The sequence below is a fragment of the Balaenoptera ricei genome, chromosome 13 (genome assembly GCF_028023285.1).
Source record: "Balaenoptera ricei isolate mBalRic1 chromosome 13, mBalRic1.hap2, whole genome shotgun sequence".
Classification (NCBI taxonomy): Eukaryota; Metazoa; Chordata; class Mammalia; order Artiodactyla; family Balaenopteridae; genus Balaenoptera; species Balaenoptera ricei.
In genome coordinates this window covers 50,777,745-50,794,079 of record NC_082651.1, presented here as the reverse complement: position 1 = coordinate 50,794,079, position 16,335 = coordinate 50,777,745, and the positions used below count along the sequence as shown (strand labels likewise).

At 35.8% G+C, this 16,335-nt stretch overlaps 1 protein-coding gene across 7 annotated transcripts in view; it reads right to left on the bottom strand.

Annotated features, from left to right (window-relative positions):
- Positions 1 to 16,335, bottom strand: part of USP34 (ubiquitin specific peptidase 34) — a 236,701-nt gene that overhangs the window by 3,935 nt on the left and 216,431 nt on the right. For 2 of the 7 annotated variants that reach the window (XM_059943258.1, XM_059943259.1), the window contains 8 exons: positions 14,805 to 14,931; positions 13,936 to 14,031; positions 13,090 to 13,216; positions 12,340 to 12,447; positions 10,938 to 11,042; positions 10,698 to 10,822; positions 9,570 to 9,693; positions 1,309 to 1,388 (listed from right to left, as the gene is read on the bottom strand). In XM_059943258.1, coding sequence (XP_059799241.1) covers positions 1,309 to 1,388; positions 9,570 to 9,693; positions 10,698 to 10,822; positions 10,938 to 11,042; positions 12,340 to 12,447; positions 13,090 to 13,216; positions 13,936 to 14,031; positions 14,805 to 14,931 — 892 coding nt within the window. The remainder of the gene's footprint in view (positions 1 to 1,308; positions 1,389 to 9,569; positions 9,694 to 10,697; positions 10,823 to 10,937; positions 11,043 to 12,339; positions 12,448 to 13,089; positions 13,217 to 13,935; positions 14,032 to 14,804; positions 14,932 to 16,335) is intronic. The other 5 variants (XM_059943260.1, XM_059943261.1, XM_059943262.1 and 2 more) reach the window with 5 other exon arrangements.

Below are 16,335 nucleotides of genomic sequence, written 5' to 3'. Positions count from 1 at the left end.
ATTGGAAGCCTTAGATGGTTTGACTTTAAGGGAAGTTTTGGGGGTGATGAATTCTGTGGGAAAAAAAGTCAAGAGAGTAGTACAGTGCAGAAGCAGATAAAGCAATAGGGAAGCAATAGGCAGTGGCAGAGTACAGAAACCAAAAAAAGCAACCAAAAAAGCAAGAAGAATGAAAAGAGAGCAGCAAGTGGCCAAGGGGCTGGGGGGGGGGGGAGGGGGGAGCAAGAGATTTGTTGCAAATTACTGAATAAACCACTCAGCTCAAAAGTCAACCAGCAAGTTGTTTTCTGAATGTTTACTAAGTACTAAACCGTATGATTAAAGTATACTAGCCTATCAAAGATTCCTAGTATAGAAAACAAAATGAAATTTCTTTAGGAATAGAGATGACTCAGAGGATTTCATGGTTTGGGACAAGGAGGCAGAGAAGCAACTATTACAGTATCACGTGACACACATCCATTAGGAGAATATCCAGAGCACAACTGCCTGGGCAGGAGACTGGACCAGACTCAAAAGTATTCCAGATGCTAAATGTGGGTAAAGGTTTATGCCAAAGGAATTAATCAACTCATCTTCTGGGAATGGGGAGATGCACTCAGGCAAGAAACCATTAGTTTTTTTCAGGGCCTGAAGAGAGTGGGGATTCCTTATGCCTGATCCAAGGAATGAGCCAAACCTTAGGATCAATCTGATTTCTTCCCCTCTCCCCACCATTCTCCCTCCCCAATTTAACAAGCATTATTTAGGTGCCCACTTTATTTTAAGGGGTTGGCTCTTGGACTTAAGGTAGGAAAGGTACAGTGTTTTCTGTTCTCAATGAGGTTGCTGATATGAAAATAAGCGCATCAGACTTAAAAAACTGCTCTGAGGTAACAGATAAGCGAGAGGCAAAGGATAGAATGCTGAAATGGTTTCTGCTAGAGCTTTTGGAATGGTGGAGGGGAGAAGAAATAGATGGGGGAGGCGAGGGAGCGCAAGAAGTGGCTTATGCCTTCTTGCCCTAATATCTCCCTGTTTCAGACTTTTACCACAACTGTTTATATTGGCCTTTAAATGAGAAACTTTACTATAAACAGCTTGTCTGAAATACCCTTTGTGATACAAATATTACAGATATAAAAAACTTCAAAGGGCAACTCGATGCCAATTGCTTAATAGTTTTAATTCCATTAATAGTATTTTACCTACCAAGACTCAAAAACATCCCCAATTTCCAGCCAGTTTTCAACCCAGTGTTCCTAAAATTACCGACCATGTGGTCGGAAGAGATGAAAGACCAGGTCATCTAAAACTCATTTTCTTTACCTGAGTCTGGCATAGCTCAGTCCAAAGTTTGGGGAACAGTGCAAGATGAAGTGGCAAGCCTTCATAGGCAACTAGGACACCTAATATTTGAAAAGAAATCAGAATAGGTTATAATTATAAATTACACTACTGAGATATTAAACTCTGCAGGTACAATATTATAGCTATTTCCAGTCATAACTGCATATCTTCTATGTTTTAGAAATACATAAAATACTTAAAGGGGAAGAATTCATCTCAATGTTTTAACTAGTGAAATATTTTAGAGTGCAGTACACTTTGACTTTATTTATATCCCATACCTCATTCCCAGAAGGACCTGCAACAACTTAAACCAATTCTGCTTTTTGAGAATTAGAACTTTATCTGGGACAATGTAATAAAAGTTACTGCAAGTGGCTCCAAAGTTTTCTTGGATTAAGGTACCACTCTGCATATTTAGATCATATTACATGGAATACCTAGACTACAGTGGGAGAGCGGGGCGCATGTTCAAACAGAGGATGTGAAGAATTAGGAAACACATCATTCTTTCCTCTTTTATCTCATTTCTCCAAAGATAAAGCAAATTACCTTTATAGTAGATTTAGGTAAATTCTGCTCTAAGTCTAACAGCTTCTAGCCTTGTCCCCAGGATCTTTCAGGTGGATCATACTTAGCTGCTATATGTCAGCATCCTATCTGGAACGTCTAAGGTTTTAACCTTTCCTCTTCTTGACTATTCCAGATGTCAAGTATGTCCTTAAGAAATTTGTTCGCCTACCCTCTGCCCTTCTAGCTCTCTCAAAGCACAGAAGTTGTAATGCCACAGTCAGTTATAAGTAAATTTTCCATCCTCCAACACTCCCACCCCCCAGGGAAAGTATAATCATGGAGGAGAAATATAATACAAGTTATCCTCTTCCAGTTAAGAAAAAAATTATGAGTAACACCTGAAGTTGGCAAACCTTTTTGGTAAATGGCCAAATAGTAATTACAGGTTTCCCCCGATTATGAAACCTTTCATAAGCTGAAACAGCATAAAGTGAAAAAGCAATTACCTTTTTCCATTAAAGCAAAAATCCTCTTTGGATTTCTTTTGGTTAGCAAAAAGAGGTACTAATGTAGGTATGTCATAAAAGTGCAGTGGCATAAAGCAAACTTTTGAAAATTGGCAGGTACCTGTATTTTAGACTTTACGGGCTGTTTAAGTCTGTTGCAATTACGCCACAGACAACACCAAATGAATGGGTGTGGCTGTCTTTCAATAAAACATTCTTTAAGAAAACTGAAAGTTGAATCTCATGTAACATTCATGTATATCACAAAATACTCAGAATGTAGTTTTTAAAAAAAAAACATTTAAAATTATAAAAACTCTTCTTAACTTGCAGGTAGCTCATTGGTTGTACAAAAACAGGCAGCACGCAGGCTATTGTTTGCCTCTATATTAGACCATGGGTTTGGGAAAATCTTAGGGAAATCAGATCAGTCATCCAATTTCGTCATCGAAGGATACCTAGACTCTCTTTTGCAGGAAAGCCTATTTTTCTTTATTTTCCTGTCAAGATTAATTCCTTTGTAAAGACCCAAGGAAACTAATACCCTAATCTGGTTTGGATTGGAGGCATTTACCCATCATAACATCACAATACACATAAGCAAACAAGGGCATGTCATCAACACTGTTGGCTACAGGGAAGAAAGCTCCTATGTTCCCATGTCTCTGCATAATTACCCATAAAAGTAGAGCAGGGGTTGGCAATATGGCCCACAGCCCACTGCAAAAATAGTCTGCCAACCCCTGAACTAGGGGCTGCCCTGACATAAACCCTCTCATGTGAAAGCAGGCTTCATACTACAATTTAAGATCCTCTAGACTTTATCCACCACCACCCCTGACATTATCCTCAAAGTAAAACAATCTTTATGCCTATTTTCCACAACTACTAAAAAGCTAGCACTACCACAACAAACAAAACAACACTGAGGCCTTCTATGATCTCAAGATTGTTTTCAGGTAATACTCTGATTCAAATATCTTTATTTTACAAGTGAAGAACAAAATAAACATACTAATATCTATTGTGCTAGGTACGTCAGATAATCACATTTAATTTTCTCATCAAATTTGGAAGGCCTTATGTTTTCCTCATTTAGCCCCCTTTTTTGGATGAGGAAATTAGGCTCAGAGAGATCACATAATCTGCTATTTCATCCCAAAAGCCAGTGAGTGATACAGTTGTATCTACCCCAGATTTATCTGATTCTAAAGCCCATAATCTTTTCAATAATCAGTGTTTCCCCAAACTTTAGTCATTTCATATATCATTTTCATGACTGTTTTCATATCTGTCCATCACCTGTACTGTTTACTTGATACTGTTCTTTAGATTGACTCAGAGAGGCTAATACTACATTAGCCTTGTCTTCGGCAGCATAACATCCAGGAAAATCATGCATTTGATGTACGAGTTATTTATTTTTGTAATAAGTAAGATCCATTCACATTTATTAACATGAAAATTATTTTCCCTGGGCCATCTTGTACACTACACTCTGGAAAACACTGTGCCACCCATGGTGAGCTAAAGACACCTCTTCCACAGTCCTACCTATTCCCTATCTGAGCTGCACCTCCTTTAGAAGGAAGGCCATCCCTTCAGAGTAGAAGTTTCAGTTTCTTTCCAGCATTTTCACAAAGCACTGAGGATAAGGAGTATGTTGGCTCTGTTGACTTAAGGCAGAGGCCAATGCCATCCTATTCCACACACTCCTCCAATACCTTCTGGGGTGTCTCACTTACTGGGTGCAAAGCACAGGGAGATGCAATCACCAGCATTTGCAGGCACAATTCCAAGCCTTACCTCAGTAAACAGGATGAGCAGGCCTAAAACATCCTGGCTCCTATATCACTTATCTTTCTTCATCCTGTGACTTCAGGCATCCTTAACAATAGGGTCCTTACCCCACCCTGTTCCCATCCATGAAGGAACTAATAAGCAATAATGAAAAGCTGTTCCAAACATATGGTTTCCTCAATAGAAGCACCTTATACTGTAGAAGCTGCTGGGTGTGTTTTTGAAAGAAAAATCTTTTAAAAACTGTTTTTGTAGGTAAAATGGTAATTCAGATGATTGCTGTGAGGATGAAATATTTCGTATGTATATTTACTTGTTAGGGTTTCTCCTATCTGAATTGTGTTATGATTCTTTGTCCAGCTTTCTATAGGAGTATTTATCCCATCCAAGCATTATCCATGGGAAGTGAGAGCTTCGGCCTTAGAATATCACATCTGATTCTTCTAATTCCCCTATTTCTGACTTCATACCCACTAAACAACCTATTGTTTATTCAGCTTCCCATGTAGGTTACTGGAAAAAAGTCTGCTGGCCCTACCATGTAACATTCAGATCCCTGTGCCAGTTCTTCTTTGTAAATTAACAAACTGGTAACCAACCCCTAAATTATATGTATGTCTATTAAAGGTAATTACCATGTATAACCTAGGATAAATGGATTTGCCCTTGGTGGATGGGTAAAAGCTGGTTTCCTATCTGTACTGAATGATTGGCAGTTGTTTGAAGTATTCATCCTAAGAAGCCTTTTGGGAAACAGCTAACCAGTTGTTTCTCCAATCAGTACCACCTTGATATCACAAAAAGCTGAAACATGAACAAGAGCTGTGCTTTTTATAATATGAATTTTTAATCTGTTTACTTCTATCAACTATATTAATTTAATTATAGAGATTCTGAAGATTATGGATTTTCTAGGTACATAATGTTACTTGCAAAAAAATCTTAAAAAAAAATCTTTCACTTACTAATGCATTACGAAAACTTTCAAAAACTAATGTCAAAAAATTAAAAAAACCCCAAAAAACAAAGAAAAACTGTCAAATAATAAAGGTGATATTCTTGTTTTGTCTCTAAAAATGAAAATTAAATGATGAAATCTAGGGATTTGTTATTTAGTTTAATTTTACTTGAACATCTTGTTAATCTGCACATGAACTATGGTACCTAAAAAATTTGGTACAATTAGGGTTTGCAGTACCAATTTTCTATGTTTTGAAAAAAAATTTTTTCCTCAAATATAAAACCAATGCATGAACATTACAAATAATTTAAATCTTCTAGATATTTAACCTAGAAAATAAAAGCATCCCATAATTTTATCCTTATACAGTTAAGATTATAATCCTCCATTTTTTTTTACATGTACTGATTTTTTTCCCCTTGTTTATAAGAATGTGGTCATATTCTGTATATTTTCCAATTTGCTTTCTTCATGTGAAACAAGGTCAATTCCTATCTTTTTATTTTAAAGACTATATAATACAAATGAACTATGTTTTACTTAATTAGGCTTCTATTGATAGACATTTCAGTTGTTTCCAGTTTTACCCAATACAAACCAATTGAAAATAAACATCCTTTGTATGTTATTGTACACTTTTATGAGTAGATTTAGGGTGGATTCCTAGATCTGGTACTGCTGGGGCAAAGGGCACGAACAATCTAAACTGCCTCTCCAAACTGACCCCATTATAAGATCTCCTCTTTCCCCAAACTGTGTAAGTATGCATATCATCTAAACTTCATCTCATAGTTGGGGGGAAAAAAAAAAGAGAAATAATTGTTGTTTGCTTTCTTTATTAGTAAGGATTGGCAACTTCTCATATGGTTACCAAACATTTATTTTGTGTGTGTGTGTGTGCGTGTGTGTGTATGTACTGCCTTGTTCATGTCCTTTGCCTTTTTTAATGTTCTTTACCATCTTGCTGAATCCTAAAAACTCTCTGTACATTGGTACTACTAGCCATTTATCTGTTAAGAATGCAAATATTTTCCCCATTAGCTGTATGTATTTTAATTCAATTTATGGCATTTTCAACATGCAGTACGTTCAATTTTTATGTAATCAAAAATTTTAATTTATTTTATTGTTTCTGGGTTTCGTGTCCTGCTTAACACAGTCCTTCAAATCTCAAGGTGGTATCCATATGATCCTATGTTTTTTCTTTAATATTTCTAGGATTTTATTTTTCACAATTAAATATTTAATCCTCCTAGGATGTATTTTGGTCTAAGGAGCAAAGAAGATATTACTCTTGCCTTTCCTTTCCCAGACAGCTAGCCAATTATCTCAATACTACCCATTTTCCACTACTCTGATATGTCACCTTTGTTATCTGTCAAATCCTTGTGTATCCTTATGTTTGTTTTGGGGCTGTTTTTCCACTGTTTTACTTATGTGCTTCCATATCTGCATCGTGTGGTTTTAATCATTAGAGTCTACAGTCATTCCCTGGGTATTCATGGGGGATTGGTTCCAGGAGCCCCTGATGCTGAATATCCTTATATAAAATGGTAATACAATGACTGTAGTGGAAATTTCAATCCACAGTTGGTCCTCCGAGAATATGGAGGACATTTACATAAGAAAGGGAGAAAATAAACCAATACTTGCTGTTTTTATGCAAAAAAGTAAATAAAGTTGATGGTGGGCATGTCTGTGAGTGAAACAGTGATGTATACCTTTTTGATATTGCTTTGAATTGTGAACTATGTATTAAATACCAAAAAAATTTTTAAAAAATTACTGTTATCTTTAGTAAGTATTCTGGAAATCAATAGTGCCAGTGATCTGGCACTATTCTTCTTTTTCAGAATTTTTCTGGCTAAAAATTGGCTCTTTTTAAATATCAAAATACTGCGGTCTCAGACACACTAGTATTTCACAAGGCAGTCAGTAGCTTTGTTCACATTCCCTAAATTCTCTTCCCACTTTTTCTCTGTCTCCCCTAACCCTATGCCTGACTGTCCTCACTTCAGGAGCACTTCAACGCTCCCTTTACTATTTAGGACCTGCAACTCTATCCCCTGTAATTCTAATCTATAATTGTTGTGTAATTCCTTTTTATCCCCCTAACAAATCTTAAAATCTACTCAGTTACCCATGTAAGAATTACCATAAAGACCTTTCATCAAATCTGGAATGGCTTGCAATCCAATACAGGTCTTGAGACAATTCTACCTATAGTCACGATATTCTGGCCCTTGGACCACCTAGCCTTAAGACTCAAATGATTAAGGACATAACCAGTTTAAACTTACCCTTTCCTCTCTTGTTGCCAAATATAATTTCTTGAAGAAACTATACAAATTAAAACTCCCTATCAACTCTCTGCTTCCCATCACAGTCGTTAATGTGGGCTTTGCTTTCTCAAGCTCTTTCCTAGTGGCCTCTCCTTGGAAACAGTCATTTCAGCTAGAAGAGGGAGTTACTTTCAAACACTGGGACATAATTTTTCCATTTGTAAGAAGCATAAGCACTGCTTTTAGGTCTTTGTTTTACTTCATATCTAAAATAATGTCCAATTTTCTACATTAACTAAGATATAGCCATGAAAAAATTTTTTTCCTGCTCAATTTTTTAAGGTTTTGGTTTATATCTAAAGCTGTCCTATGCAATACAGTAGCCACCAGCCACATCTGGCTATTTAAAATTAATTTGGTTAAAATAAAAAATTCACTTCCTTAATCACATTTCAAGCTCTCAACACTCACATATGGCCAGTGGCTATCATACTGTGGATGGTGATGCAGCTGGAGAATATTTCCATCCTGGTAGAAAGTTCTAAAGAATAGTGCTTATGTAGAGAACCAAACACCACGAGCCAGCACAACTGTGCTTCCTGAGTATAAGTGATGAGAGCATAAAATATTATGGAAGTTGATTCAGCTAATATGGATGGCTAAGTGTGTTTCCTTTCTTTCCCTCCTCCTCCTCCTCCCCATGTTTAATTTCCCCAAAACTAGGTATTTGTGTTGATGAGGAAGACAGTCCCACACAGGGTAGAACATTCATTACTTGGTCAGAGCTGTTCAAGTAGATAAAATAGCTCCTCACGTAACTTTTGGTATAAATCATATGAACACAATTACTAAGAACTTTTCTTAAGGTCAGCATCTTTATAAGTCTTCCTTCTTATCTGGGAGCAAGGCTGTGTTACTAGATCTCCTGGATATTTCCCCACACTTGACCATTGCCACTGCTAGGTTTTAGCTTTTTACCAAGTGCCACAACCCAATTATATAATCATGAAATGGCCGATCTGAACATATCCTCACCCGCCCACCCCCCAATCTTCAGCCACATATATATGAAACTAGCTAATGATAACCGGTGGAAGGAACACCCTTTCAAATCTGAAGACACTCTAATCACTTACCAATAAGATGGTTTTTCTGAAGAGGAATTATCCCTGACAGTTGTTACCACTTCATTCTTCTTGGAGAACAAAACCTAAGGTATGTTCACATCTTTCGCCCTATCTATAGTGGACCAAAACCTTTTCCACAGGAAGGAAGGGGTTGTGATTGAGAAGGAGCACAAGGGGGAACTTCTAGGATACGGTAATATTGTATTTCTTGACCTGGGTGGTGGTTCCATGAGTATTTCACTTCCCATGCTCTGAAACAAAACTACAGTACACTGGAGAGGATCCTGGGCCATCCCTAAAGACAACAGATTCAGAGGGCACACAGAGCCTGAGAACTCTGGAGGTCCTGAGTGAGATAAGGGACATCTGGAGGGCTACTTATCTTCTAAAGACTTATCAGCTGGAAAAAGTCACCCAAAGGGAACAGTCCTCTAAGAGCTCTCAGGCACATCCTCAGAGAGACAATATTACATAAAAATAATTCAAGGTTTTCCCCCCTTCATAATTCACTGATTGTTTTTTCTATTTCTCATATCTTCCTTTTCAAATTTCCCTTCTCACTCACCCCTCTATTTTATGAGACTTACCTCCTATTTTACTCATATATGCACCTCTGCTTCACCCTGGCAAGTCCACTCGGCTTGCTCCCGGTGTTGCCAGCTGGCACTACTGATCTCATCTTACCCTCAGATCAGGGCTGGGGAAGTCCATCTCTAAGCCTGCCTCCCTAAGCAGAGCAGTTTTTGGTTTTTGTTTTTAAATTCTGCTGGGCAGATGGAGGAGGACTTGGGCTTCTATGTACAAAAGTGATCAGCCCTACTCCACACTCCTTTATAAGCCAGCTGAAACTCTGGGAAGAACTATTCAATGGAAACCAGTAAGTTGGTGTTTTCTTAATAAACATAAAAATGTTCCCGAGAATAATTAATATTTTTAAACATTCACTTTAAAAAAGAAAAAAAAGGATTGGCTCATTTTTTTCCTCCCCTTCCTGAATGGCTAGGGGCTTAAAATAATTCAGTGGAATTTACTGCTCATCTTTTATACTTACTCAGCTTAACTAATGTTTCAGTAAATTTTTCACAGTTGATTGCAACTCGGCATAATAGATGGATGAATTGATGATAAGAAAAGAAGTAGTCTAGCAGCATACGATCATAAACGTCATCTTTGCCCTGAAGGTTAAAGATGATAAAATGGTTGCACTTAAATTGTATAATAAATTAAAGAGCATATTTTGTGCAAACGTAATAAGTTTAACTAAAAAGCTGATTAAATATTTAAATTCTATAAGAACCTAGTTTTAAATTCCAAGTTTCTGTTAATGTTATTAAGATCTTAATTGTCACAAGTTTATTTTCAGTGTGCAAATGCCTTCAATTAAAATTACCCCTTATTTCTATATACTTTAATAAAGTAAAATTACTGTAGGATTTTAAAATGTGACACTTGAGCTCTATAGACATATCATCAAGAAGAGCGAATTAAATTTGATTTTTGAAATAGAGTCCAAATAATTTCTGTAATGGTTACTACAGTGTTAATTATTTTAAATATTTTATCTTATAAGAACTTCTTAAATGTAGTTAAGATCTAAAGACAGCAGGCAAGGGAGAATGTGAATAAAGTGGGGTGAGGAAAGATAAAGTGGAAAAATTGTTTAGAAAAGTGTTGGAACTGAGATAAATTATCCTGTGTCAATGTACCTTCTATAATTTAGAATTAGCATTATTTTAGAGTTAAGTATTAGAGAACAAGAATTAGGCTACAAATGATGATAAATCTATCAATCAGTGATAATTAGGCTTAGGTCAAAGGATTATAATTAGAGGGCAGTAAAAGAAGTCATTGATTATATGGCGAAATATAAACAATAGTAAGTACCTAACTTGACCTTTCAGATTTAGATATATGACCCATTTATAATTTAGCCTAGTGACAAATACTAATGAGACTGTTAGGATATTTTTTGAGGGGGAAAAAAACTTACTACTTGTGCTTATTGTTGATTTTGCAAATATTCAACCAACATTTCAGAGCAGGAAAAAGTCCAAATGAGTCTAATCTTCTTAGGATCCACAAAATGATCATTTAAGTCTAATATACTCATAACTGCCAGAGGGGAATTTCAAATTACTGTGTACTAGAAAAACATGGTTTTCCTGGCATCCCAACATACCTTACTGGTTTCCACCATTGTGGGCAAGAGGCACATATTGAGTTCAGGGCGCGGAGGCCGAATATTGCTTTTCCCTCCTATTAGCTTGATATTTTCTCGACAAGGGAAATAAGGTCCAAGAGACACTAAGACATTAAAAGTGTACAATAAGAATAAATGGAAAAAATAAATCTCCATGTTTCAGTGTGCAGAAAGATTAAATGCCAACCATGTTCAGTACCGTGCTAGATGAATACATACTTGGTATATTACTGTGATGGTAAGTACAATGGTTGTGTTGTAGAAATGGAACCAGAGTATGAAGAAAGTCATGGGGACTCAAAAGCACAAGTTCCTTGAGGACATCTGAAAATGAAAACACAATTTGGGTATTAAAAAACTGGAGTATGTTACCTGCTACTTTCAAACTCACAAATCCTATCGGGGTGACTGACTACAGTGTGGCAGCTAAAAAGTTTTAGAGTCTAAAACTGTTTTAGCACTTAACTCTGGGAGAAATTCTGTCTGATGCTTAATCAAATCTGGATCAGCAGAGTTACTAAACAACAACAGGGCATCATTTAGAAACCAAAGTTTAAAACTATTAAGAGAAGCATCATGGAGAAGTACACTGAGGGAAATATTTAATGCATACTGATTACGTATCTTCATAAAATCAATCAAAGCACCTTATAAATCTAAGGTTCAAAATTCTTTGGATCTGAGAATCCTTCATCTACTTTCAATGTTTCATGATGCTAGCTGGACTGATTCTCATCCTGTAATTACACAGGAGTAAAGCTCATGATGACAGGCTACTGGCGGAGTTTCTGCCAATTAGAGGTTACTGCTATGCACCCCTCCCCTCTTTTTTTTTTTTTTGGCCACACTGCACAGCCTGTGGGATCTTGGTTCCCTGACCAGGGACCGAACCCGTGCCCCCTGCAGTGGAAGCACAGAGTCTTAACCACTAGACTGCCATGGAAGTCCTACACCCTTCCCCTCTTAATGGAGAAGTGTAGGCCTGTAATTCCACAGAACATCAGGCCAACACCTGCCAAGACTGACTGCTTCTACATGACAGTTATACATGTCATTTTGAGAAATTGTAAATAAGTAGCTATAGTCTCTAAAGATTATTTAAATGGCTTCTAAGGCAGTAAAAAATTCAATATGAATTTAAAACAAGGGGACCCTTTAACAGACACAAATTATCATTATAAATATGCAATCAGTAAAAATATAAAATACTCAGGAGTCTAAGAACAGCTACTAGGAAGTATCTTCAGGCAAAAGAACTCACAGGGAAATAATCACCCCCACCTCTTTACAATGTCAGTTCTAATCTGTAAACATCTGCATGATTCTACCTTGTTTAAATAGGAACAGAAGACTTCAGAGCTGTAAGAGATCTAGAGATAACCTTAGGTCAGCAAGCCCATATATAAAGTGACCTGCCTATAATGACATACTTAATTACTGATATGTTAAGAAACAGAACTCAATTTTCTTAGGATCTGCTGGCCAGTGTAAGTCACACATAAGAAGTACAAATGTCTTCCAAACTATAGAACTAACATTACATCTTACATATACACAAACAATCCCACAAAAATGTTCTTCCACTAGGTTTTTACACAGCTATATGTTCCAAGTAACTTACCTATACAGGCATTTCTAAGTTCTGGAGGGCTATAGGAATTAAGAAGAGTTAACAGTTTATGGGCAAATTCAATTCGCTCCTGCCACTGGATTAATGCTTGTTTCACATCTGCAAACACAAAAGCATATGTAAATATGCCATTTGAGATCAAACTTCCTCACAATTATTTTGTTGTAAACTACAGAATGCTTACACTAAGAAATCCAAATTAATTACATAAACATCTTTGGTGAAAGCTAAGTGATTATTTTCATGAGATGGCTACTATTGTTAAACCTGCTGTATTTCTTAAAAGCACATATTTTAAGTGATGATATGCCCCATTTTCTAGGCATTTATATGCATTTCAAAGTTCACACTACTTTATAGGGACACAAGAGATGTTTGTTTTATAGTTATTTCTCTTGAAAATAAATGATTTAACCTAAGCCATGAAGTTTCCAGCCGGAGGAACTTCACAAATACTCATGTTGTTACTGTGCTTAGAAATATTTTCCAATCTCCTAAATCTTGACACTTATAGCATGCTTGCCCATTTTTCAGGCAGAGATAAAGAAAATAGACAAGAACATTCCGGTTTTACATCAGGAGGTCATGATAAACATTTTCCTAATGGTTAGCTAACATCAGCCCCGTTTTCCGTACATAAATTAGAGAAGAAGACAAATTCTCTGAGGCATGTGGTTTAAAAGTCTTACTTCACTCTTTAATTGTTAAACTAACAAAAATAAGAAGTAGGATTAATCAAACCTTTTCTCTGAAGATATGGGCGAGTAGACTTCAAAACTGAAAGGAATATTGACAGAAGTTCTACTAAGTCTCCAGTCACGTGGCAAGCTGTGGCTTCATGATACATCATGTGCAGTGTGTTGAAAGACTACAAGTGATTTAAAAAAATGAAAAACTTCATTTCACTTTTACTTTATTGAGCCACAAAATGGTACTGCTCATCCTCTATGACAGATGTTTTCAGACTAAGACTATGTGTGTGCATATCTGCACAAAGCAAATGTATCTGCTTTCTATCTACAAGTCAAATTCTCCCATTCAGCTCTTTTAAAATACAAAATAGTCCTCACTTTCACAGTGTGATATTTTGTGTTTACATTTTACTTTGAAGGAATAATTTGTTTAATCTGATTTTTTTTTTTTTTTTTTGGTTACTGTTTGCTCTAAGTACATATCTCTAAGACTGCAAGCTTTAGAGATTACAAAGCAGCAGCAGCAACAACAGGAAGACTGGGGAGAATAGGTGACTGCTTTAACTAACTTTCCAGGGTTTCTATGAAAGACGGTGGTGAAATAGCTGTCAGTCATACTCAAAATAGTAGGTCTGAAAGAGGTAAAAGAACTCCAAAAGGTAGGAATTCCTTTAATCATATTGGCTTGTTAAATCTTTTGATTCCTTTAACGGTACTAGCTTAATGAAATCCTTAGTTTTTTCCTATTTCATTTTACACCAATGCATCTTCTTTCTAATCCTCTCAAATCAGTCCCCCATAGCCTATGTACTGTTCGCAATTCACAGCTGAAAATTCATAACCTAGAATCTGTGGCAGTACGTAATCTGAACAATGTACTTGTGTGGCATTTAACCTGTAAGCTGTGAGGACAGGAACCATGTCTGTCTTGTTCACTGCTGTATCCCCAGTGCCTAGCACAATGCCTGGCACAGAGTAGACATTCAAACATCTGTTGAATGAAAGAATGAAATTCTTACTACTCCTCTTCACATACTTTTGTTTTAGCCAAACAGAAATATTTGGTATTTGTCGAATACAACCAATACCTTCTTGCCTTTGTGCTGATTAAGTCATTTATCTAAATGTTTTCCCACTTATCTCTGCAAGTACAAATTCTTCAAAGTGCAGTTTCACATGTTGTATTTCCTATTCTATAATACCATTAACTGAAAAAACTATGCTACCTCTTAATTTTCATGGTGCCCTTGGCATGTACTTTCATCTTACCTCCATTATTAGACTAAAGGGTACTATGCACCTCTGTGGACTTAAAATCATCTCACAGTTGTGGATGTTCAATAATCATGGGAAAAATTAACAGCTGATTGTAACCACCTGTAACAATCTCACTAGCTTCCTCTGATGAGGAACTGTGTCAAATAAGCACACTCTTGAGAAATTATGTGTGTCCTCAATTAAATCCTACAGATTTCATCCATTTCTAGTCTTACAAATGAATTTAATAAAACTAGTCTATTTCAAGCATTCTAAGTACAAACTGAGGGGAAAAGTATGTAATTACTATGGAAAAAGAAAACAGCACCCCAAAACTGTGACCTAATTCTTCTTGGAATGTAAATTAGCATTTACTGATCTGCATATTTAAAATCCAGACACCTGTAAAACAGTTTACAATAAACTTTAAATATCCACAAAACAAGAAGTTTGGGTGAGAACATTAAATTGAAATAAATCTATAGTAAAACGCAATAAAGTATTTACCTCAGTCATCAGGATCAACCCTCGATTAAATACAACAAGAAGTCTGTCTTCATCAGATTCTAATAGTATTCTGAAGGCACTAGAAAATACAGAGTCCAGTTTGAGAACTCTGAATCTGAACAGAACACTTAGGTGATAAAAAAAACAGAAGTAAATTGTCATTTAGGTTCTCTACTTTCTTACCTACAAAAAAGAGACAGCTACATCTAGTTCTCAGTAATATAATAAAAGATAATATTAAATAAGAAACCCTCAATGCAACTTAGAGAAAAGGTATGTCTACTAGTATTACACTGGTCAACTCTTATTAATTATCCACAATGGTGGAAGAGAGGTGCAACAGGAATATTTTTAAAGTTTCAGTAGAAACAATGTTTCTTTTTATAATGGGTTTATCTTCTACATTATGTTAAGTTCCAGATAACAATAAAATACACTTGGTATTATTGAAGCACTCATCAGCTAGTTACTGGGAAGAACAACAGGAGGGGAAAAAAACCCCCAAAACATATGTTGGCCTTGAAAATAATCTACATAATAATCATCCAAAAGTAGCTGCATTACTCTTGTTAATCGACTTTATTTCATTATTAGGTACTGGAAACTGCTATTATACAGTACAACTGGAAATCCTTCTACTTTAATGAGATGTTTTCTTTCATTTTTTAAAAAAATAATCAAGAAAGCTCCAAATCTTCTTTTGAAAATAAGCTTTAAGCAGTAAACCTTGGGAAAACAGTGTTTCAAAATTAATGCCAAAATTTTAAAAGCGTTCCTTTAAAGAGTCCTGGCAAAAGCACAGTTAATTTCATTTTGTATACTAATAAAGAATCAAATTTTAAAGTTTTCTGAAGAAGATCATCTTAAATAACCTTATCTTGGGTTGATTAGCTTAAGATACTGAAGTGTTCAAGAAAGTGTTGCCAAAAAATGTGTGCCTAATAAAAGACATCAGCCCCAAGTCTTAGATTTAATATACGGAAATTAACCTAGACTTAATTTCTACAGTTAAAGGAAATTAAGTGTAATTTGTAGCAGTTCCTTTATAGTCATTCAATAACTTCTGTAGCTCTGAACAATTAACTGTAAAGATCATATTTTGGTATTTTGGCGAATTCCTATAGTTGAAAAAGATAGATAGATCTGGGCTAACTAAAATGAGAAACATATTAACAATGAAACTTATCCAAAGATGGAGTAAGCTATTTCTGGAGACCTCTAGAACTGAACCGTCCAAACATAAGTTAGAATGAATTGCCACAGAGAGCAGGATTTAAGCTTTAGGTGGAAGATGGTACATTAAGGTTCCTTCCAACCCTAAAATTCTATGATTCTGATAAAACACACATAGATAATCCAAAACCAAATCAAAATAAAAACTATTCAAAAGTAGCTAATTAACTCTCAAAATATAAATTCCTCCAAGGTGTCTAAAGGTTTAAATGCTTTCCCAATAACCCTAAAGAAGTGGTAAACTTTCAGTTATAAACAATTTAAATTATTATTCCTCTTTAAATGTCAAGATGATGGT